This window comes from Budorcas taxicolor, chromosome 1 (genome assembly GCF_023091745.1).
Source record: "Budorcas taxicolor isolate Tak-1 chromosome 1, Takin1.1, whole genome shotgun sequence".
NCBI classification, from domain to species: Eukaryota; Metazoa; Chordata; class Mammalia; order Artiodactyla; family Bovidae; genus Budorcas; species Budorcas taxicolor.
The window spans coordinates 204,387,455-204,411,087 of record NC_068910.1 but is presented as its reverse complement, the minus strand read 5'-3'; the positions used below and the strand labels follow the sequence as shown (position 1 = coordinate 204,411,087).

The 23,633-nt window shown below is 43.1% G+C and overlaps 1 protein-coding gene across 1 annotated transcript in view; it reads left to right on the top strand.

Annotated features, from left to right (window-relative positions):
* The window catches only part of DSCAM (DS cell adhesion molecule), a 678,525-nt gene that overhangs the window by 439,295 nt on the left and 215,597 nt on the right, over positions 1–23,633 (top strand). The window contains exon 11 of the mRNA XM_052645681.1: positions 9,153–9,326. Coding sequence (XP_052501641.1) covers positions 9,153–9,326 — 174 coding nt within the window. The remainder of the gene's footprint in view (positions 1–9,152; positions 9,327–23,633) is intronic.

The window sequence follows — 23,633 nt, the reverse complement described above, 5'->3', positions numbered from 1 at the left end:
TAATTTTGGAGCCCCCAAAAGTAGTCTCTCACTGTTTCCATTGTTTCCCCATCTACTTGCCATGAAGTGATGGGATCTTCATTTTTTGAATGTTGAGTTTTAAGCCAGCTTTTTCACTCTATCTTTCACGTTCATCAAAAGGTTCTTTAGTTCTTCACTTTCTGCCATAAATGTGGTATTATCTGCATATCTGAGGTTACTGATGTATCCAGTAGGTATATGAATATAGCAAAGAATATAGACATAATGTTCACCAAAAAACAAGTACAAATTACTGATGCATTCATTAAAAGATGCTCACTTATCTATAAGCATCCCTTCATAGATCATAGCCTTGTGGTAAAAGGGCTTGTGTAAGTCAATGAAGCTATGACATGCAGGGCCTCCCAAGATGGTTGGGTCAGAGTGAAGAGTTCTGACAAAATGTAATCTACTGGTGGAGTGAAGGGCAAACCACTCCAGCATTCTTGCTACAATAACCCTGAATAATGTGAAAAAGCAAAAAGATATGATGCCAGAAGATGAGTTCCCCAGGTCAGAAGGTGTGAAATTAAAAGATGCTTTCTCCTTGGAATGAAGGCTATGGCAAACCTAGACAGCATAATAAGAAACAGAGATGTCGCTTTGCAACAAGGGTCTGTATAGTCAAAGCTATGGTTTTTTCAGTAGTGTATGGATGTGAGAGTTGGACCATAAAGAAGGCTGAGCACCAAAGAACTGATGCTTTCAAATTGTAGTTCTGAGAAGATTCTTAAGAGTCCCTTGGACAGCCAGGAAATCAAACCAGTCTATCCTAAAGGAAATCAGTCCTGGATATTCATTACAAGGACTGATGCTGACGCTGAAATTCCAATCAGGTCACTTGATGCAAAGAACTGACACCTTGGAAAAGACCCTGATGCTGGGAATGATTGAAGATAAAAGGAGAAGGGGGTGGCAGAGGATGAGATGGTTATACAGCATCATTGACTTGATGGACACGAATTTGAGTAAATTCTGGGAGACACTGAAGGACAAGGGAGCCTGGTGTGCTGCAGTTCATAGAGTCTCAAAGAGTCAGACATGACTTAGTGACTGAATATCTATAAGCAAAGCAAAAAATAATACAAAAATTAGTAAAATCATGTAAATTAAAATAATGAGATATATATCATATTGATAAGATCAAAAAGAGTAATAGTGCACATGTTTGAGGAAAAAAATGAACCCCAGCCAGTGGAGATAAAATAGCTCCATCTTTTACTAAGCAACTTAACAGTACAATTTAACAGTTTAATATACAGAATTCCACTCCAGGGATTTACCAAAAAGCCTCCTTTTCACTATATCTTTCTATTGATGAGCTGATGGATAAGCAGAGAGGTCCACTGAAACAAGGTCCTTGGTCTTGTGGAATAGGAAAGATGTAAAGTCAACTAGCATTAAATGATTAAATAATTAGAACAGAAATTAGGAAAAACAAGCAGCAATAGTGTGTACGTGCTCTATGCCCTACCGTAGGTTAAGAACTTAAATGTCTCTACCACCTTATGAAGGAGGATCTATGATTAATCCATTTCACAGGTAAGGAAACTGAGGAACTGAATGCCTTCCTGATTGCCTAGTTTCTCACAGTGTACTGGAGATTGCTTGCTGTGTAACAGGTTACCCCTAAGCTTAGTGACTTAACAATGATAATGCATGCTTACGATCTTCCGATTTCTCTGGGGCAGGAATCTGAGTACGGCTTAGTCGAGTCCTTAGACGAAGGTCTCTCAGTGCTGCGGTCAGGTTTCCGCCCAGGGATGCAGTCATCTCAGAGTTCAAGCCCACTTGCGTGGTTGCTGGCAGGATCCAGCTTCTCACAGAACTTTGTTTGAAGAAAACCCTCAAGGAAATCTTTCTACAGGGAAGCTTACAATATAACAGCTCACATTTCCCCAGAGTGAGGATTCTGACCTGAGAGAGAGAAACTGACAAAGAGGACACCACCTTTTGTAACCATAGGAAATTGCCCTGAATCCACCACATAGTGGATGCTTAGTAATTGGACAGTAAACACTATTTTGTAAAGACAAAGCACAATTTTACATGTGCTTAAAGGAGAAAAGGTCAGTTTTCATTCCAATCCCAAAGAAAGGCTATGCCAAAGAATCTTCAAACTACTGCACAGTTGCACCCATTTCACATGCTAGCAAAGTAATGCTTAAAATCCTCCAAGCTAGGCTTCAACAGTACATGAACCAAGAACTTCCAGATGTGCAAGCTGGACTTAGCAAAGGAAGAGGAACCAGAGATCACATTGCCAGCATCCATTGGATCATAGAAAAAGGAAGATAATTCCAGAAAAATAACTAATTCTGCTTCACTGACTATGCTAAAGCCTTTGACTGTGGATCACAACAAACTGGAAAATTCTTTAACAGATAGAAATACCAGACCACCTTACCTGTCTCCTGCAAAACCTTTATGCATGTCAAGAAGAAACAGTTAGAACTGGACATGAAACAAAGGACTGGTTCCAAATTGGGAAAGGAGTACGCCAAGGCAGTATATTGTCACCCTGCTTAATTAACTTATATGCAGTGTATGTCATGCAAAATTCTGGTCTAGATGAAGTACAAACTGGAATCAAGATTGCCGGGAGAAATATCAATAACTTCAGATACGTAGATGACACCACCCTTATGGCAGATATGTTCATTAATCATCAGACATCTGTTTAAATATTCTGTGAATATTCATATGAATTAAGTTTTAATTAATATTGTATGTGTTTCTGTTGTAATTTTGCATGTTATGCATTTTGATAATTTTTTGGTCTATTCCCAAGTAGTAAAAGGTGTAGGAATAAGAATAATTTTGTTAATTTCATCTTACTTTATGAAACAATCAGTAGCTGATACTGAAGAAAGTAACACTGAAAGTATTGGGTCGGCCAAAACATTTGTTTGCATTTTTCCATGACTATTGTATGACATCTTTCCAAACAAATTTTTTGGCAAACTCAACATTAAAAACTACTATAATGTTTTTTTTACCCCTGATTTATTTATAAATAAGATGAATTAAAACCATTTATCTATTAGAATGATGTTATGAAATGCTGTCAAATCCACCACAGAAATTATTCACCACCACAGAAATTATCATACATTATATATGAGATAAAGAACTAAAGCAGATGTGTGAGTATTGTTAGTATATACCACTCCTCTAACTTTACATCCTTCCATATGGGCTTCCCTGATAGCTCAGTTGGTGAAGACTCTGCCTGCAAAGCAGGAGACCCCAGTTCGGTCCCTGGGTTGGAAAGATCCGCTGGAGAAGGGATAGGCTACCCACACCAGTATTCTTGGCTTCCCTTGTGGCTCAGCTGGTAAAGAATCCACCTGCAATAAGGGAGACCTGGGTTTGAACCTGAGGTTGGGAAGATCCCCTGACAAAGGGAAAGGCTACCCACTCTAGTATTCTGGCCTGGAGAATTCCAAAGAGTCGGATATGACTGAGTCACTTTCACTTACATCCATATACTTTTTTTTTTTAATCAGTAATACCTTTAAATCAGATGTCAGCAAACTGAACCACAAGTCAAATCCTGCTCAAAACCTGCTTTTGTAAATAAATGTTATTGAAACATGATTGTGCTGATTTATGTATTTGGCTTCCCCCGTAGCTCAATGAGTAAAGAGTATGCCTCCAGTGCAGAAGACCTGGGTTCAATCCCTGGGTCGGGCAGATCCCCTGGAGAAGGAAATGGCAACCCACTCCAGTATGCTTGCCTGGAGAATCCCATGGACAGAGGAGCCTAGCAGGCTACAGTCTATGGGGTCACAAGAGTCGGACGTGACTGATCAACTAAGTACCCACACACACGTGTATTTTCTATCACTGCTTTCATGCTTCAGTGACAGAAATAAGGAATGTCACAGACTTGCAAACATAAAATATTTGTGACAGATTGCAAACCATAAAATATTTGTTATTTGGCCTTTTATAGAAAAATATTTCCAATCACTGAAAATATTGAAAATTTCTATCCATGAATATTGTATAATGAATGCTCCATCTCCGTTTATTTAGGTCTTATATAATTGTTAGCAACAACTTTTGCAGTTTTCAGTAGGCCAATCTTGCACTTATCTTGTTAAAATATATCTCTAAATATTTCATGCTTTAATTCAACATTTTTGCTTTTTAAAAATTTCAGTTTCCAATCGCCTGTTACATATATAGATACAATTAGCTTTAAATTTTATATTTTGATGTGTCCATGTGTTCTATGACTTTGCTAAAGTCACTTATTTTTCTAGCAACTTTTTTATAGGCACTTTTGATCATCTATAAATGTCATCCATGAGGGAAGGCAGTTCCATTCTTCTTTTCTAATATATGTGCACTTTATTTCTTTTACTTTTTCTATTGCTCTTGCTAGAATCTTCAGAATGATCTTGAATAAAAAGGTCAAGACCAGAACTCCTTGTCTCTTTCTTGATCTTTGGTGGAAAATAATTTAGTTTTTACAATTGAGTAAAAAAAATGATGCTAGCTGTGACTTTTTGCAAATCTTTTCTCAAGTTATTCCATTTTACAACTAGTTTACTATGAGATTTTTATCAGGGTCTTATCAGATTGCTGAATTCTAGAAAATATTTTTTATTCTTTCCTTGTATCCATTCAAATAATCATATTGTGCTTCTTTGTTGGTCTGTTAATATGAAGAATTTCATTAACTAATCTTTGAATTTAAACCAACCTTGCATTCCTAGATTAAATTTCACTTGGTCATGACATATTTTTTTTTTATGTTGATAAACCTAACTTGCTAATGTTGGGTTAAGGATTTTTATGTCTGAGTTTGTTGTGGATTTTGATCAGTAATTCTAAGGTATTTATTTGATTTTGGTATCGAGATGATGTTGGCCTCATAAAATCAATGATTAAGTACACCTTCCTCTTGTATTTTCTGAAAGACTTCATGTAAAATTGGTATTTTTTTTCTTTAAATGTTAGCTAACCTCACTACTGAAGCTGTCTCAGCTTTAAATATTCTTGTGGGAGATTTTTAACAATAAATTAAATGTATTTATAGCTATGGGACTATTAAGGTTATCTAATTTTTCCAGACTGTTCTTTGAGAGTTTGTTTTCTCCCAGAAATTTATTATTTAATATAACTTTTCAAATTTATTGGCACAAAATTATTCCCAATGTTCTATTATCCTCTTAATTCAAGTAAGGGCTGCAGTGATAGCCTCTTTCATGGTAGTTATTTGTAGCTTATATCTCTCCTTTCTTCTTGATCAGTCCTGACCGAGGTTTATCTATCATATTTTTTTTGAAGAACTATATTTTTGTTTTATTGATTTTTTTCTTTAGTTTTTTTTCTATTTTTTTATTTCATTGATTTCAGTTTTCCTCTCTATTAATTTCGTTATTTCTCCTAACTTTGGATTTTATTTGCTCTTTTTGAAGAGCTTCTGAAGGAGGATCACTGGTGTGTGATCTTTTTCCTTTTCCAATACAAACATTAATGCTACAAACTTCCATCTAAGTGTTGCTTTTAACTGCATTTCATGCATTTTGATATATTGTATTTACATTCTTATTCAACTCAAGAATATATGTATATTTATATATATATGTATCTTCTAATTATTTTGGTGATTTCTTTTTCGACTCATGAGTTATTTAGAATTGCATTGTTTAATTTTCAAATATTTGAGGTTTTTCCCAGATACATTTCTGTTATTGATCTCAATGTTAGCTTTTCTGTGGAACTAGAACATCAGTTCAGTTCAGTTCAGTCACTCAGTTGTGTCCAACTCTTTGCAACCCCATGAACCACAGCACACCAGGCCTCCCTGTCCATCACCAACTCCAAGAGTTCATCCAAACCCATGTCCATTGAATTGGTGATGCCATCCAACTATCTCATCCTCTGTCATCAACCTTCTCCTTCTGCCCTCAATCTTTCCTAGCAACAGGGTCTTTTCAAATGAGTCAACTCTCCACATCAGGTGGCCGAAGTATTGGAGTTTCAGCTTCAACATCAGTCCTACCAATGAACACCCAGGACTGATCTCTTTGAGGATAGACTGGTTGGATCTCCTTGCAGTCCAAGGGACTCTCAAGAGTCTTCTCCAACACCATAGGTCAAAAGCATCAATTCTTCAGGGCTCAGTTTTCTTTATAGTCCAACACTCACATCCATACATGACCACTGGAAAAACCATGACTAGATGGACCTTTGTTGGCAAAGTAATGTCTCTGCTTTTCAATATGCTGTCTAGGTTGGTCATAACTTTCCTTCCAAGGAGTAAGCGTCTTTTAATTTCATGGCTGCAATCACCATCTGCAGTGATTTTGGAGCCCCCAAAAATAAAGTCAGCCACTGTTTCCACTGTTTCCCCATCTATTTGCCATGATATGATGGGACCGGATGCCATGCTCATAGTTTTCTGAATGTTGAAATTTAAGCCAACTTTTTCACTCTTCTCTTTCACTTTCATCAAGAGGCTCTTTAGTTCCTCTTCATTTTCTGCCATAAGGGTGGTATCATCTGCATATCTGAGGTTATTGATATTTCTCCTATCAATCTTGATTCCAGCGTGTGCTTCCTCCAGCCCAGGATTTCTCATGATGTACTCTGCATATGTTAAATAAGCAGGGTGACAGTATATAGCCTTGACATACTCCTTTTCCTATTTGTTGTTCCATGTCCAGTTCTAACTGTTGCTTCCTGACCTGCATACAGGTTTCTGAAAAGGCAGGTCAGGTGGTCTGGTATGCCCATCTCTTTCAGAATTTTCCACAGTTTATTGTGATCCACACAGTCAAAGGCTTTGGCGTAGTCAATAAAGCAGAAATAGATGTTTTCTCTGGAACTAGAACATAATCTGTATTAATTTATCTGATAACATCCATTGAACTTTTTATTATGGCCCAAAATACTATCTCTCTGGGTAACTGTTCCATATGCACTCAAAACCAGCATGGAATCTGCTGTTCTAGGATGTAGAGTTCTATAAATCTCAGTTCAGTCAAAATGATTGATAGTGATATTAAAGTCATCTGTATTTCAAATATTATTTCTTCTGCCCCTATCTTCTCTCTTTGAGACTGTCACTACCCAATGTTAGAATATTTGATATTGTTCTACAGCTCTAGGACATCCTATTCTGTCTTTTTCACTCTTTTGCGCTTTTTGTTTTAATTTGGATAATTTCTGTTGGGCTAGCTTCAGGTTCATTAATTATTTTCTCTACCGTATTCAATCTGTTGATTAGATTAAGGAATTCCTTACATCTAATATTGTAGAAATGTTGTTTCTAACATTTTATTTATCTATCTTTTTCTTTTGTATGGTTTTAATGTTCTTTTTGAATCCCTTACCTGTCTGTGGTTATTAGTCATAGTTGTCATAAAGTTCTTATTCGATAGCTTCATACTAAGCTTTCAAGACTGTTGATGATTTCCTCTCTGGTCCTTTTGGCTTGCTTATTTCTCTTTTTTTGTATCTTACAACATTTTATTATCTTATAATACTCTGATGCATAAAAGAGTAGAAATTGAATTGGGCTATACTTATTTCCAGTTCTTTACTTCTTCCGGCTTGTATGTCCAGGATCTTGTCCTCTCATTCTCTACCAAACATGAGATTGTTTACATATGCCATAGCTCCTTATAGGATATTTTAAATTCTTTGCGACTGACTTTACCCAGTTGCCTGTGACTTCTGCTCTGTGATTCATTCCAAGAAAAGTATGATTTTGTAGATTAACAATCTCCCTTTGGTGGTTAGAATGGAAGTGATATTCTTTTGTGTCTTTCTTCATCCTTTTCAGAAATGGAATTCTGTTTTTTAAATTTGATCTCATTCATGTATCTTCTCTAGAAGTTCTCTTTTGGTAGAACCTACCTGCTTTGATGCTGCTTGCCTTTCAGATTCATTGTGGAGGTCCCCTTAGATACATAGTTAACTTCCTTTGTTTCTTTGGTGGAGCTGAAACAGGGAAGAGAAGGCACAACAGGAGTCTCTGCTACTGTGACCTGAAGGACACCAATAAGTAAATGATGAGTTACAGGGGAAACTACAGGAAGAAGTGTATCCCCTCTCGTTTCATTTCCCCATATACAAAGTCTGAAGTTTCCCACATGAGTGTGTGACCTCCCACCTGTTCAGGTCCCACGTAGGTTCTGGGCACACAGAAACCAGCAGCTCTTCTCTAGAGCACATATTTGGCCCATGCTTCGGGCTTTCTCTAGAAAGATGGAGTTGTCTTCACCTGTGGATATTCTCCCCAAATCTTCAGATTCAGATCAGAATATAAGAGAAACCCTATTAGCCTTTCAAGGCCTAGACCACAACCTCCTAAGTCCCAGAATGGGAAAAAGCAACATAGTAGTATCATCTGATTCATCCAACTACTGTTTTCCCAGAAACCTCCCTTATCTTCTGTCTTATTATTTCTAAGTTTATTTTTCAAAATAGTTTCATATGGACCTTTTATCTGGATCACATTTATGATCATAGCATAGACATCTGGGCTATATCTCCTTGAATGCAAGCACTTTAAGGTGTTTTAATTGTGCTCTGTCTTAGTGCAATGATCTAACATTTATTTAATAACATTAAATGGTATTAATAGTACATTGTATTTCTAGACCACACTTAGAAGGGAAGTCTGTGATATTGGTATTCACCTTGTAGTCTCAGATGTGTGCATCATGGGAAGTCTTCAAATGTCCTCCCCCTGAAGCACTCTTGTTTACATTCATTTTAAGTCCCTGGGAACACAACAAATTAAGTTAGTTACACACAAGATGTCTACTTCTGTAGTCATTCTACTGTGATTCCTGTGAATAATTTATCAACCAGTTAAGGCTCATCAAATCTGGCTTTTTATGTGGAAACTATCTGTAAGGTCTCTTACTGTTCATCTCAACGTTTGAAATGCTATCATTTTAAATAAACATGTCTCTCCCTAAACAAGAATTTCATTATCAGAAGAAAGAAAAAAAAAAAATTTTGGCCCGTCAGGTGCCTGTCTGCTAGGATGTCTGTTCAGCATCTGTCACCTCCCCTTTGTGGTCTGATGACCTTGAGTTTATTGTCTCCCTGTATTTACTTCTGTTGGCATCACCATTCCTCTTTATTTTATTTTATTCCAGGTGCTGGGGTTCCCCAGTTCCAACCGATTGCCCTGAATGGCCGAATTCAGGTCCTCAGCAATGGGTCTCTGTTGATCAAGCACGTGGTGGAAGAAGACAGTGGCTACTACCTGTGCAAGGTCAGCAACGATGTGGGCGCGGACGTCAGCAAGTCCATGTACCTCACGGTGAAAAGTAAGGAAGACGAGCTCTTCATTTTACCTAAATAGGGCTCTGGGGCTTCCATTTTCAATGGTCTCCATGCACACTGTTTAAAAACAGAGCAAAATGTGGTTTGTTGCAGCTGGGGGGGGGGGGGGGGTTGATGCTTTCCTGTCTTAAACATACAGTTGAAGAGGATAGTAGAAGTCCAGTGACTGTCAGAATATGCAGAGTGTGCATCAGAATATGTGTCCAGGGCAAGGAACCCTGGGCTTCCCTCCCTCCTCTCCCCTGGCCATGGGTCCAGGCTCTAAGCAGCCCAGCAGATGAGTGGGTTGCTGCCTTTGGCACCCAGATTTCGCTCCTGTTGATTTTATCACGGAAAAGCCTAGTGCATGGTCTCAGAGGTGTTCTTTTCAGAGGTCCCTTCATGCTTTTTGTCATTTGCAAGCTTATCCATTGATTTCCTTCTTTAAGATCACTGTAAAATCAAGAAACTGGAAACCTCTTTATCAACATACATCCCTACAAGAAGATAAAGCATGTAGGACTATACTTAGGGTCCATGTTGCTGACAGATCTTATAGGAAAGGGTGAAATTATTTTTATACTTCAGTCGCTAAACCACCAAAGAAAGGACATAAAGTAGACCAGCTTCTACTGAGCATTGCTCACTGGCAAATGGTTGTACATTCAGTTTATAGTGAGTGGCTTACGTCTTTCTTCATTTATATGCTTTTCTACTGGATAGATTGAGATTTCTTCCTGACCACAAGCTTTAATCAGACTTCCTCTTGTTTATTTTAACTATGCTGTGTACAGGTTTTCAAGGATCTCTACCATATTATTTATTAGGAGATTGGACTTCACAGTGAATTTCAGTGCTATGTGTGAGAGAGACAGAGACTTAAAGACTAGCTACACAAAGTCTAGTATCCAGTCTATTTTACTAAGAATTTATTCCAGTTAATCTATTTTTTCTAATGCGACAATGAAAATATCAAGCTATCTATTGCTATACTTTTGTATCATGGACAGATTATAGTTCTGAAATAAGGTTGTTTTGAAATATTAATACATTGTGAACATATCAATACATAATTTTGACTGCTAAATGTCGTATTCTAGAGAAACTGATTTGCAATAATTAGAGGACAAAAAGTCACTTAAATCCAAAGTTGAAGTGATAATTTTTAAAAATAATAAATTGATGAAATATGAAGGAAACTCAAGATTTGAGGACCAACATTGACCAATATTGATCCATCTTTCCCCAACAAAAAGAATGTGTTTTGCATTGCTTAAACATTTTAAAAAATTTTGCATGCAAAAAATAGCATATTTTAATGAAAAATGATTCTGTTTTCCAAAATAATAAGTGAGAACAGGAGCATCATTTTACATTTTTACAAATGCTTTTAAAATATGGTTTTAGAAGACTGTTCAGTTCTGATATGTCTTTCTACATTTAGACTGTTAAAATATATTGTTCTGGTTGAATGAATAAAGAAAATTTAGCTTTGTACAGACATATTGTCAGCAAAGGAAAGACTATTTTAGTAGCTTTCTCAGATAATTGTGGATATTCTTCAGTGATTCTATACCAGAACTCAACCAGTCATTGTTTTCCAGAAAATAGTTGCCATGTGGAATCTGAAATAACATTAATGGATTTTCATAGTTGGTTACACTATTCCATTGGTCTTTCTTGCCCTTTGAATAGAAACTTTACACAATCACGATTTTGTAACACATGATGAAAGTGACAGTGAAAGTCACTTAGTTGTGTCCCGCTCTTTGTGACCCCATGGCCTATACAGCATATGTGCAGTACAGTACATTTCTCCAGGCCAGAATACTGGAGTGGGTAGCCATTCCCTTCTCCAGGGGATCTCCCCAACCCAGAGATTGACCCCAGGTCTCCCGCATTACAGGTGCATTCTTTACCAGCTGAGCCACAAGGGAAGCCTGTAACACACTATATCGGTCATTTTAAAACCATTGGCTCACTGAGTTACACCAGTCTAACAAATGTTTGACTGAGGCATTTCACTGGTGGTGGTGGTCATTCAGTGGCTAAGTTGCGTCGCACGCTTTTCGACCCCTTAGACTATAGCCCACCAGGCTCCTCTGTCCATGGGATTTCCCAGGCAAGAATACTGGAGTAGGTTACCATTTCCTTCTCTAGGGGATCTTCCTGAAAAAATCACATTCATTAATATTACCACTCATCTCCCGAGCAAGGTGTTTAAGAATAACATATTTAAAAAAAAATTTTTTTTCTGTCCCACTCATACATATCTAGACTCTAATAGATACAGAACCCTCTGAAGGACATAAATACACTCAACCATGGACCTTGCCCTTAATGAATGAAAGAATTTATGTTTTGAGAAAGGAGACAGCAAGGCAGGAGTAGAGCCTGCTAATCACAGTGCAAGGAAAAGAGTGAGGTGCACAGAGATGCCTAGGAGGACAGCACCATCATTTTGAGGAGATTAAGGAAAGTGTCAGGGTGAAAAAATCTTTAAAAATGGGTAGAATTTGAAAATGCAGAAATTGAAGGTTTCCCCACATCTCTCTCCATACTTTTGATGCTGGTATTATAGTAGACATGTGACCACAAAGATGTCCACTTCCTCTTAATGGGCTTTCCCTCCTTGGGACCATCAGGCCTGGGTGTGGACAGCTCTGGTCCAGCAGAGGGCACCCCTGTCAGGACAGAAGGTGGGACACCTGGAACACACAGGTTCCCATCCCCTGTAGAATCAGTGACTACAGAACAGTACCCAGGGCGCCAGAGTTTAGTCCTGAAGGATGCAGTTCGAAAAATAGAGTTGTTGAGGGTAAACAGAGGCACGGGAGGGAGAGAGAGAAGATTTAAGAGATCAGAAGACTCAAAGTGAGAGGTGACTGTGTTTGAATGTTGTACCAGGGGTGGAGGGGACCAGAGAAAAAAATTCACAGTAAGTGTTTGTTCATCAAAGACAGATGTTCTTACAGCCGGCCAATCTTAGTTTCTGTCTCTCAAACCATACAGACTATTAGCAGAGAGGTGCATTTATGAAATAATTCATTTTACCAGTTCTTGATAACCCTCGGGTAGCTTTGTACAAGATTGAAGTCGGGAGGACAAGGGGATGACAGAGAATGAGATAATTGGATGGCATCACCAACTCAATGGACATGAGTCTGAGCAAACCCCAAGAGACAGTAAAGGACACGGAAGCTTAGCATGCTGCAGTCCACGAGGTCGCAACGAGTCAGACATGACTGAGTGACTGAACAACAAGCTTTGTACATAATTTCAACTTCAGGCATCTGGTATCTTTAACCCTCTAAAAGCATAATGTTTAAACTCTGAAAAACAAAAACATAATTTCACAAAGAGATGTAAAAGCACAGAGACAGAGGATATACAGTGACTCTGTTGCTCCAGTGATATCATTTAAACAAAGACAACAGCTAACAGAGGGATGGCTTGTACTTGTTCTTTATGTACTTGCTTAACAACACTATTAAGTCTGTAAACACTGACAGGTTTAGGCTCAGCACATGGTCATGGGAGACCTGCCAGTTGGTGTGTAGATAGTTTTTACCAGGAAAACAGGAGGCAGTGGGAACGGAGGGCCTCCACTCTGGCCTGGCACAGTCAGAGTTGGTACCCAGCTGCCAAGCAAGAGGATGGTACGTCCCTGCAGCCATGGCGGGATTATACCTGACACTGCAGCAGAGAGGTTCTGGGCTCTTCTTATCTGATGCTACCCAGGCTTGCATCAGGCACGATTTCTTTAATGTTTCAAAAGAAACTGCACTGCCTTCAGTAAAAATATCAAGTATTCTCTCTTTTCTGTAAGTCATTAAAAAAAAAAAAAAAAAAAACTGGTCTGCAAATATTTTTAAATGCAATAGGACAGGGCTTTCTACCCAATCGGATTTGTCAGGAAACTAAGGCAGCTTCTCAGATGAACACTCTGGATGCCCAGGGAGGCTGGCGCTGGATTTTACATACACTTTAAAGACATGAACACTACTGCTAGAGCCTGGTGTGGAGGAGGATGCAGAGGATGCTGGGAACCAAGTCCTGGCGCAGATTGGGTTTCCTGTCTGGGAAGTTTTCTTACCACCGCTCCAATGATTTCAAAACCCACCAGTCTAATAATAAAGCAATTTTATGAGTGCCTCCCTGCTGTCTCCCGTTTTGGAGTCAGACATAAAGAGGCCATGGGAAGGGAAGAGAGCGGGCAACCATGTTTGGAATCAAAGGTCATGAGATAGAAAGCCATCGTGAGATAAAAAAATAATCAGTGCATATCCTTCCAGCTTTGTTGGTATTCCGGCTTCTGGTTCAACATTATCATCTCAATGCTGATTTATCATTTATGAAATATCATCCCAGGGATAGGGACCCAAAACACCAGATAATGTTCAGGACTTTCGGCAAAAAGGACAGGGGAACTAGGCTTGACTTTGAATCAAATGTGGCCTCTGGTGACCATGCTACACCCCTCACCCCAGGACCATCAGGGGCTGCAGAAGTCTCTCCCACCCCCACATCAGGGACCACTTGGGATCTGGGGAATGTGGTCTTTCATGCTAAGATAACAATTCCTGAAGCTGTGGAATCTTTCAAGTGGAAGAGCTATCTTCTCAGGTGCCAAAATTGCAGCCTCCACTGTCCCAGGTTTCTGCCCCGGCCAATCTGAGCCTGTGTGCCTCCGGAACACTGCTTTCCATGTGGATCTCTAGCCCACGATACCAGGCAGCTCTTTTTTCATCCACCACTCTCACAGGTCCCTCTAATCCCCACATGCTGTGCAGTAGAGCATCCCTCATCAAACAGGAGCAGGCACTTCCCTGGAGAGTCTGTTACTTGTGGAATCCACCCTCCCCCATCTCTGGATCCCAGAATCCACCCATAGGTTCCAGTTCCAAGCAGGTGCCTGGGTCCCATGCCATCTGATCTCCATGTTCCCAGAATGTAGGGACGCTTGAGTGTGCCTGCACCAACTCCGGTCAGACAGTCCCCAGGTCCTGGCTGTTTCTGGACAGTAACATGATTTGACCTCAGGCTACTTCTTGTCCTGTTATTGCCAGAGTGGGTGTTGGGGTGGAATACAATATTTCATCACTCTACACCACCGCCCCAAATAGAATCTGTTCATATCCACCCTTGGACAGTCCATTCAACCCTGCAACTTCCTGCACTCATGCGCCACCTCAGGACCCACAGGTTCACCCACGAACACCTGCAGCCTTGCCCTGTGATGCTCTGGGGGGAGGAAGGCGCACTACCCCAGGCTGACCCCCAGAAAGGTCATGTTGGCCTGAGGCCATCCCACAGGGTGCTCCCAGGTTCCCCTGGTCACTCTGAAAGGCCACTCTGTACTCCAAGCATAAGAGATGCAGGTTTGCGTTTTCTCTTTGTTTGGGGCTCACAGAAGTAGCAAACTCACATTTGAATACTCTGCTGTTGTTCAGTCGATCAGTCGTGTTTGACTCTTTGTGAACCCATGAACTGCAGCAGCCCAGGCTTGCTGTCGTTCACCATCTTCTGGACCATGCTCACATTCCTGTTGATGATTCTGTCCAACCATCTCATCCTCTGTCACCTCCTTCTCCTCCTGCGTTCAATCTTTCCCAGCATCAGGATCTTTTCCATTGAGTCAGCTCTTTGCATCAGGTGGCCAAAGTATTAGAGCTTCAGCATCAGTTCTTCCAATGAATATTCAGAGTTGATTTCCTTTAGAGTTGACTGGTTTAATCTCCTTACTGTCCAAGGGCCTATTTAAAATTTTGTGTCCCTTAAACTGTCAAGATAGCTTATGTGTGTCTTAGTCTAATGCTGCTGCTGCTGCTGCTAAGTTGCTTCAGTCGCGTCCGACTCTGTGCGACCCCACAGACGGCAGCCCACCAGGCTCCCCCGTCCCTGGGATTCTCCAGGCAAGAACACTGGAGTGGGTTGCCACTTCCTTCTCCAATGCAAGAAAGTGAAAAGTGAAAATGAAGTTGCTCAGTCATGTCTGAGTCTTAGCGACCCCATGGACTGTAGCCTACCAGGCTCCTCCATCCATGGGATTTTCCAGGCAAGAGTACTGGAATGGGGTGCCATCGCCTTCTCCAAGGCTAATGCTAATGCTACTTTCCCTCTATTATTTTAATTCAGAGAGCTTCTAAATCAAACCTTCTGAACCTGGATTCCTGAGCCCTGGAGGACTGTGAATGAGGCCATGGGGTTATGCAGTCCCTTGAAACCATATGTAAAAATGTATGTGTTTATCTGGGGTAGGGGGGGAGTGGAGCATGTAGCCTTCATGATATCCTCAAAGGGATTTGTGATGCAAAAAAGGTCAGCATGACTTTTCTAGAAAATCAAAGCCCAGATGGCCTCAAATGAAGACTGTGTGTTGTACTTTTCAGGCAAATATCTCAGAACATCGGGCTGGAAGCTACAAGCCCACAACGATCGGGTCATGCAGGTGGAAGACGAATAAACAACCATGAACCCATGGCAAACTAGCTATTACGGAAAACTAGGTTTTGGTATTTCTTTATCCCATGAAAGAGCACATCCACATTCGTAGTGCAGCCTTGGGGCTGGTGAAACATAAATGGATCAAAGGCATGTATAAACACCCTGCGATCAGCCGTCAGGCTCCAGACCCACTGCCTGGGTTCCGTCTGGTCCAGCCCAGCGCGCTATGCAGGTGACTCACCCTCTCTCCAGGACTGTGAAACACGGAGACAGTACACACATCTCTCTCTGTGGCTGCAGTGAACCATCAAGTGTGAGGGCTCAGCCAGACACGTGGTTGGTGCAGGGTGAGGGCAGCTGTCGTTGAGCTGGAGGCTGTGACTACTGGTGTCATCATCATCATTCCTAAATTACACCCCCCAAGATGGATCAGTGCCTCCAACAGACTACAAGATGTCCTGATTCAAAATCACCCAGTTTACACACTTTCCTAACTGTGGGGCCCATCTCCACAGTATCCAACACATACATGTATGTGCAGGCTCATAGCCCTTGCCCTTCCCATCTAAAGTCCAGTTGACAAAAGCAACTTTGCAGCTTTCGTGATGATGTCTGTGTCAGAAGCAGAGGATGGAGCAGAGCCTGAAAAAGGAAGCATGGAGAAGTGGAGGGACCTGTTAGCTGGCAGGACCCCCCCGCCAAGTGGCTGTATTGCCGATGGTGGGTGCTGGCTCCTGCCAGGGAGAGCAGCTGAACGTTTGCATCTCACATCTTCACTGAGCCTGGAGTCCCACCAGCTGAAGGTTCTTGGTGTTAAGAGGGGATCTGTGAGATGGGAAGGCTACTAGAGCAACTACGATTTGTCGCCAGCCTCAATTTCAGTTCCCCTCCTCTCTAAATATAAAGTGTTAAATTGTGTCCTCCTAAAATTCATAGGTTGATGTCCTAACCCCAGTACCCTCAATTATAACCTTGTTTGGAAATAGGATTTTTAATAGATAAACTATGTAGAAGGACGTATTACTGGAGTCCTGTGGACCTCAGTCTAGTAGAACTGGTGTCATACAAAAAGGGGAAATTTGGACACAGACATGGAGGGAATCAGCCATCTGAAGACAAGACATTGGATTTGGGCTTCCTCAGCCAAGGGAAGCCAGCAGAGGCAGGAAGGATTCTTCCCTCAGTCCTTCAGAGAGAACACTGCCTTGCCCACACCTTGGTTTCAGACTCCTGGCTCCAAAACTGTAGCAGAATAGATTTCTGTTATTTAAGCCTCCAGTTTGTGGCACTTTTTAATGATATCCCTGCATGCACTGAGCGACAGTAGAGATGTTTGGCTAAGTCTTGTGTTTGACTCAGAGCAAACACAGCAGCTAGGTCACCTGCCCCAGCAGGCAAATCCCAACCTGTCTGAACAGGTGGATGTGAACTCTAGTCTGAACCAACCAAGGGCAGCCTATTCCCTTTGAGCACGATTGGTTTAAGGATGGGCATGTGACCAGTTTTGGTCAATGAAATGTAGAAAAGTTGTGTGATCATTCTGAAAAGGTTTCCCTAGTCTTCATAGTAGACTCTGCAAGAGATACACATCTTTTAATTCTTGACCCTATCTGGAGGTGACACCTTGATTCGTGGCGACACTGGCATTTTCTTGAGGATAAAACCAATACATAAAGGAAGGTAGAATAAAAACAAAAAAAAGTCCTTGTTTTCCATTAGTAACCCCGTATATTTCCTAGCCACTTCCCCATAATTCATCGACCCTTTAGGCCCAACCCCTCTTTTTTTGTTAAAAGGATACATAAGCCCCTGAGTCTAGCCATTTCTTTGAGCTTCATTTTTTTTTCCTGTGAACTCCTTTGCATGTAAAATTGAATAAAGTTGTGTGCTTTTTCTACTGTTAAAAAGAAAAGCAGAAAAGTAGAGATTTGTCCCTAATCTGCATTTGCAATCTCCCCACCTTCGGTTTCATCATTGTCTGAGAGGACCAGTTATTTGATGGCTTTGCTGTCTCAGCCAGTATGGGTCAGGGTATTCTCATTTACAGCTGGAAGCGTCCAAACTAAATAGGAAGCAGACAGCAGGTCACGGGACTCAATTCCACCATCGCTGCTCCTCTCCCAGCAAGTCAGGCTGAGCACAACACCCCTGAGGGATGGAGGGGTCCTATTTGGGTTGAGCAACCCAGTCTAAACCGGAATTCATCCAGCACGCTGCTCTGGGTTAGGGGAGCGGGGGTCTGCAAAGGACTGACAGCTGAGGGTCAGTGGCAAGCTGAGGACCTCGGGCACATCCCAGAGCGGGGGTCAGTCCCTGGTGGATGGAGAGTGAAGGACACCAACAGCATCTTTTCAGTGTCACCAGACTAGTATTCCTCTGTGGGAAAGAACATGTGTTTTCCCTCCTTACTTCTTTTTCCTCCTCCTTCTGTTTAGGGGCACCCTTCCACTCAGCAGCTGAAGTTATTTTTGCCAGTTCGGGGTAGTCTGCTGTTCCAAGGTTTCTGGGGGTGGTGGTACCAGCACTCTGGGTCCTCAGTTATCTGTTGCCCTCCATACTGGCATCCACTGAGATGCCTGCAGACCCACCTGGTCACTGCCTAGCTGCCCACAGGAGCCCCCTCTTGGTCACCCTTTGGCCTTTTGCATTGTTTAGTAGTCATCCAAGATTTGGGCAGATAATATATGCAAATATTGGGACTTTCACTCTCTGTAACTCCCTTCTTTCTAGAATTTCCCTCTAATTTTCTAACTGCCTTGGCAGTCCTTAACTCTGCTCTCTGTAGATGAAGCTAATAGGCTTTTACTACTAATTCATACCCCAATTTAAATAGTTCCCTGGTAAATAAATAAAACCAGACCAGTTTTATCACAAGCTCCACCAATTCATCTGGTCTGCCATTCACCTTGTGGAACAGGTGCATGGAAAAAGCTTATGGCAAGGGGAGGCTTGGAGGTTCCCCTGTGACAGTTAATGCCACGTTGCATGCAGGTATCTGGGCTATAAGCTCACTTTTCTCCTGGGGACTCCCAGGTTTGACCTTCCTCAGGGACAATCTGAACAACTCATGTTAGGACATGTCCAAAGACAGTGCATGAAAACACTGATGAACATTTGCAATGCAACGGTGGGTCATGGAGGGGTGCCCGTGGCCACCAGGGCAGGGACCAGCCATCTGTTCTTTGCAGCTCCAGATGTGGCTGCATCAGAGAGACAGAGAGGGTGTGAGCAGTGGGCCTTTAAATATATATTTATTTCCACTTATTTATGTAAATCCCCACATGCTTAGCCAAGTGATTCCAGCACCCAGGTGTTAGGTGTTCACATGTGTGCATCTGTCCATTTAGCTGCTGATTTTAGGGACTGTTATGGGGGAGCACAGGGGCTTCCCAGGTAGATTGGTGGTAAAGAGTCTGCATACTAATGCAGGAGATGGAGGAGACGTGGATTCAATCCCTGGTTTGGGAAGACAGATCCCCTGGAGAAGGAAATGGCAACCCGCTCCTGTACTCTTGCCTGGGAAATCCCACGGACAAGGAGCCTGGAGGGCTACAGTCCATGGGGTCGCAAAGAGCAGGACAGGACTGAGTAGGCACACATACATGCCTACTTCCATAAGATAGTCACATCATGTTAAGTGGAAGTATGGCCCTGCTATATTGTATTTTTCAGAGAATAAACATGGTGTAAAGAAGTGTGTGTGGTGCCAGGTTGGCCAGTGGTGAGTTTGTGACAGTTAATGTTGTATGTCTACTTGGTTAGGCTATGGTGCCCAGTTTTGGTCAAACACTTGTCTAGATGATTCTAGGAAAGTATTCTTTGGATGAGTTGTTGTTCAGTTGCTAAGTCGTGACCAACTCTTTTCAACCCCATGGACTGTAGCACACCAGGTTTCCCTGTACTTCACTATCTCCTGGAGTTTGCTCAGATTCAAGTCCATTAAGTCAGTGATGCTATTGAACCACCTCATCCTCTGCTGCCCCCTTCTCCTCCTTCCCTCAGTCTTTCCCAGCATCAGGGTCTTTCCAGGCTCTTCACATTAGGTGGCCAAACTATTGGAGGTTCAGCTTCAGCATCAGTCCTCCCAGTGAATATTTCAGGGTTGATTTCCTTTAAGATTGACTGGTTTGATATCCTTGCTGTCCAAGGGACTCTAAAGTCTTCCCCAGCATCACAATGAGATTAACATATGAATCAATAGACTCTGAGGAAAGCAGATTACCCTCTATAGCAGTGATCCCCAACCTTTTCGGCACCAGGGACCAGTTTCATAGAAGACAACTTTTCTCCTCAGACTAGGGAGGGAGTAAGGGGCTGGTTTGGGGATGATTCTGGTATGTTACATTCATTGTGCATTTCATTTCTACCATTATTACACTGTAATATGTAATGAAATAAATATACAGTTCACCATAATGAAGACTCAGTGGGAGCCCTGAGCTTGTTCACCTGAGCTCAGGTGGTAACGTGAGCCATGGAGAGTGGCTATAAATACAGGCGAAGGTTCAGTCACTAGCTTGCTGCTCGCCTCCTGCTGTGTGGCCTGGTTCCTAACAGGCCACCGGCCAGTACCAGTCTGTGGCCTGGAGGTTAGGGACCCTTGCTCTATAACGTGAGTGGGCCTCATCCAATCAGTTGAAACTCCTTCACGAAAACAGATGGAGCTGCCCAGAGGGAGAAGTACTTCTTCCTCCAGGCTACCTTCTCACTAGAGCTGCAAAGGTGACCCTTCCCTGAGTCTCCAGCCTGCCCACTTCCAGCCTGCCCCCAGCCTTCATTATGATGACCCTGCTCCTCAAGACGAATTTACCTATACCTCCATCTGATCGGGAGAAGGCAGTGGCAACCCACTCCAGTACTCTTGCCTGGAAAATCCCATGGATGGAGGAGCCTGGTAGGCTACAGTCCATGAGGTCACGAAGAGTCGGACACAACTGAGTGACTTCACTTTCACTTTTCCCTTTCATGCATTGAAGGAAATGGCACCCCACTCCAGTATTCTTGCCTGGGGAATTCCAGGGACAGCCTGGTGGGCTTCTGTCTATGGGGTCGCAGAGTCAGACATGACTGAAGCAACTTAGCAGCAGCAGCCATCTGATCGGCTCCCTTTCCCAGAGGACCCTGACGAACAGACTTTGATGCTAGTGGCCGGCAGCCCAGGAAGGACTGGGTTTCCCCATCTGCCTGCAGCTCCACAACCACAATGCCTGCCTCCAGGAAGTCATCCATCCTGACAGGCTGTAAGTCTGACATCATTTATACAGAGTTAGAACCAAGGATGTTCTCAACAGGTCCTCGGGGTTTGCTGCCTTTTCATTTAGGACCCCATTTTAAGGGTAGAAATATGCATTAATACCTCCTGTATTTGGGTGCAGGAAGCTGGCTGCAGAGCACTTGGAATTAGCACCTATGTGCTCAGTCTTTCGGTGGTGTCTGACTCTTTGCGACCCCACGGACTGTAGCCCGCCAGTCTCCTCTGTCCGTGGGACTATTCAGGCAAGAATACTAGAGTGGGTTGCCATTTCCTCCTCCAGAGGATCTTCCCAACCCAGGGATGGAACCTGTATCTCTTGTGTCTCCTGCATTGGCAGGTGGGTTCTTTACCACTGAGGCACCTGGGAAGCCCCCACACTACACTTGGTCTTAGCGAGAAGGCTGAGGGAGGCCAGAAAGTAAGGACAGATGTAGAATTGGGGTGCAGCTGCAGGGGGCCCTCTGCTGACCCTAGGCGAGCTCTGAGGCTCATCCGGCCCTTCCGAGCTGTCTGGTGCTGAGAGGCTGGAGGCCTCGCCTCGGAGATGCCAGGGCCAGTACGCATGCTCACAACCCAGCCTCTCATTCGTTTACCACCCGAGTCTTGAACGTGCGGCCGTAGCCCTCCATGGAAGTGGTGCTTAATGACTTCCAGCAGCCTCCATGGCCATCACCTGTCAGGAATCTTTCACATGTTCTCATTAGCTGTGAGGTTGGGAGCGCCAGCCCGACCCCGCGCAGCCCAGCGGCCAGTGGCCGAGCCATCACGGGCGCTGCAGCGGTGCCTGCCTGTGAGCGTCGCCCTCTCCCTGATCAGCAGCAGAGATAAAAGGAGGCCACGGTGAGGCTGGCTGGGGACTCAGCCCCTCTGGCTTGGCTCTTCTCAAGGAAATGTGACATGCTGGCATTGGGCACTGTGTTAGCGAGCCGTTCATCACACATGTCCACTCTGAGTATGGAGGTTTAAAACTGTTATAAAGCAAACCACAGATGATGCACCGAGATAATGGAAATCTTGTCTCCAGCTCACCCTACAGTGCAATACACCTTCTCGTCTCTCTTTACACCTGCCATCCCCGCTTCCACCTGTCCTTCCTTAGCCTTGATAGTCTTCATCTCCTTTTTCACAGGCACGCGTGTTTGTTATCATCCCTCAGTCGTTCAGTTGTGTCTGACTCTGCAACCCCATGGACTGCCCCATGCCAGGCCTCCCTGTCCCTCACTGTTTGCTGGAGTTTGCCCCCAACTTTTCCTTAAAACACCAAAACCTTTCACCTCTGTAGAAGTGTTTCAGAGATATAGACACAGGAATACTGCTGAGGTTCCCAGACGCTGACTGGATGAAGCTCAGAACAGAGACAGTGAAATCCTAGCCTTCCCTAGGTCATTCTGGCTGCCTGGCCCCTGGAATTGAAGAATCCTGCAGGTACATGCAGTCTCAGACTTAAATGCAAAGGTCAAGATGTCAAGGTCACTGTGAGTTAGAGACTGCAAAATCAAGAGGTGACATTGTGCTTGGGCTTAAAAATCAACAAGGAGACCACAGCCTTCACCTGGATCAGCTCTGCCACAACTGAGACTTCCAACCCTTTGTTGCATGGAAGCCTCCTGACCCCAAGGCACAGTGCCAGTGGTCTGGCTCTGAGGGCCAACCTTGATACAGTCTTTGGAGGGATTGGGGTCTCCTGCCTGGGAGCTAGCACCACCTCTGGGTTCTGGCCCTGCAGACAGGCACTGTGGCCTTTCCCCACCTGGGGCTCCCATCTCCATCTCCATCACGCCAGTGGCTGCACAGTCAACATCAGCTACTTCAAGCGTGGGTGCCCTGAAGCTGCAAAGCCAGCCTCCCAAGCTGCAAAGAGAGGGGCTATTGCACCCCTGCCCCTGGAGACCTGGCCCACTCCACCTTTCAGAGCGACAGCGAAATTCATGCACAGCCTATAGGAACCTCCTGCAGTATTGGTTCCTCCTTGTTCACAAAGCTGCAGACCCTCCATCCAGGAAGTCTGAAGTCGCCAGCAGTGAGGGACCCCACCTAGTCCCCTGGTCCTGCTTGAGGCTTCAACTCCCTCCAACAACCCAGGGAGAAGCTCATGTAGCTTTGATTTGAATGCCTCTATTGATGGAAAACTCACTACTTCTACAGGCTTCTTATTCCAATTGAAATATCATGAATATTTTTTATAATCCTATGGTAGAATTCCTACATTGTTCTACAAAACATACTTAGATACTTTCAATATATGCTAATTTCCAACAGGGCTGCAGTTTGGGTCACTCACTCTGTTTGCAGTGTTTCAGATGACAAAACTGATATCCTGAAAGTTAAGAGGAACTCAAGCTCATATATGTAGACTGATCAACTGGTCCCGGTTTGCCTGAGAATTCCGGTGTTAGCCTTCAAAATTCAGTGTCCAGAGGACTCCTCCCACAGCAGGAAGTGAAGAGCTGAGGTTTACATCTTTGCCCTCCCAGACCACACGCACTCCTTGTGCCTGCTTTTCTGGTTCTGCTCTTCAGAGTCTGAGTCACTGCTCCGTGCTTTCTCTCCACCTTAGGTTTTCCCAGCCCCCACATTCTGAGCAGGGCACACCTGGCCCAGAGTCACTAGG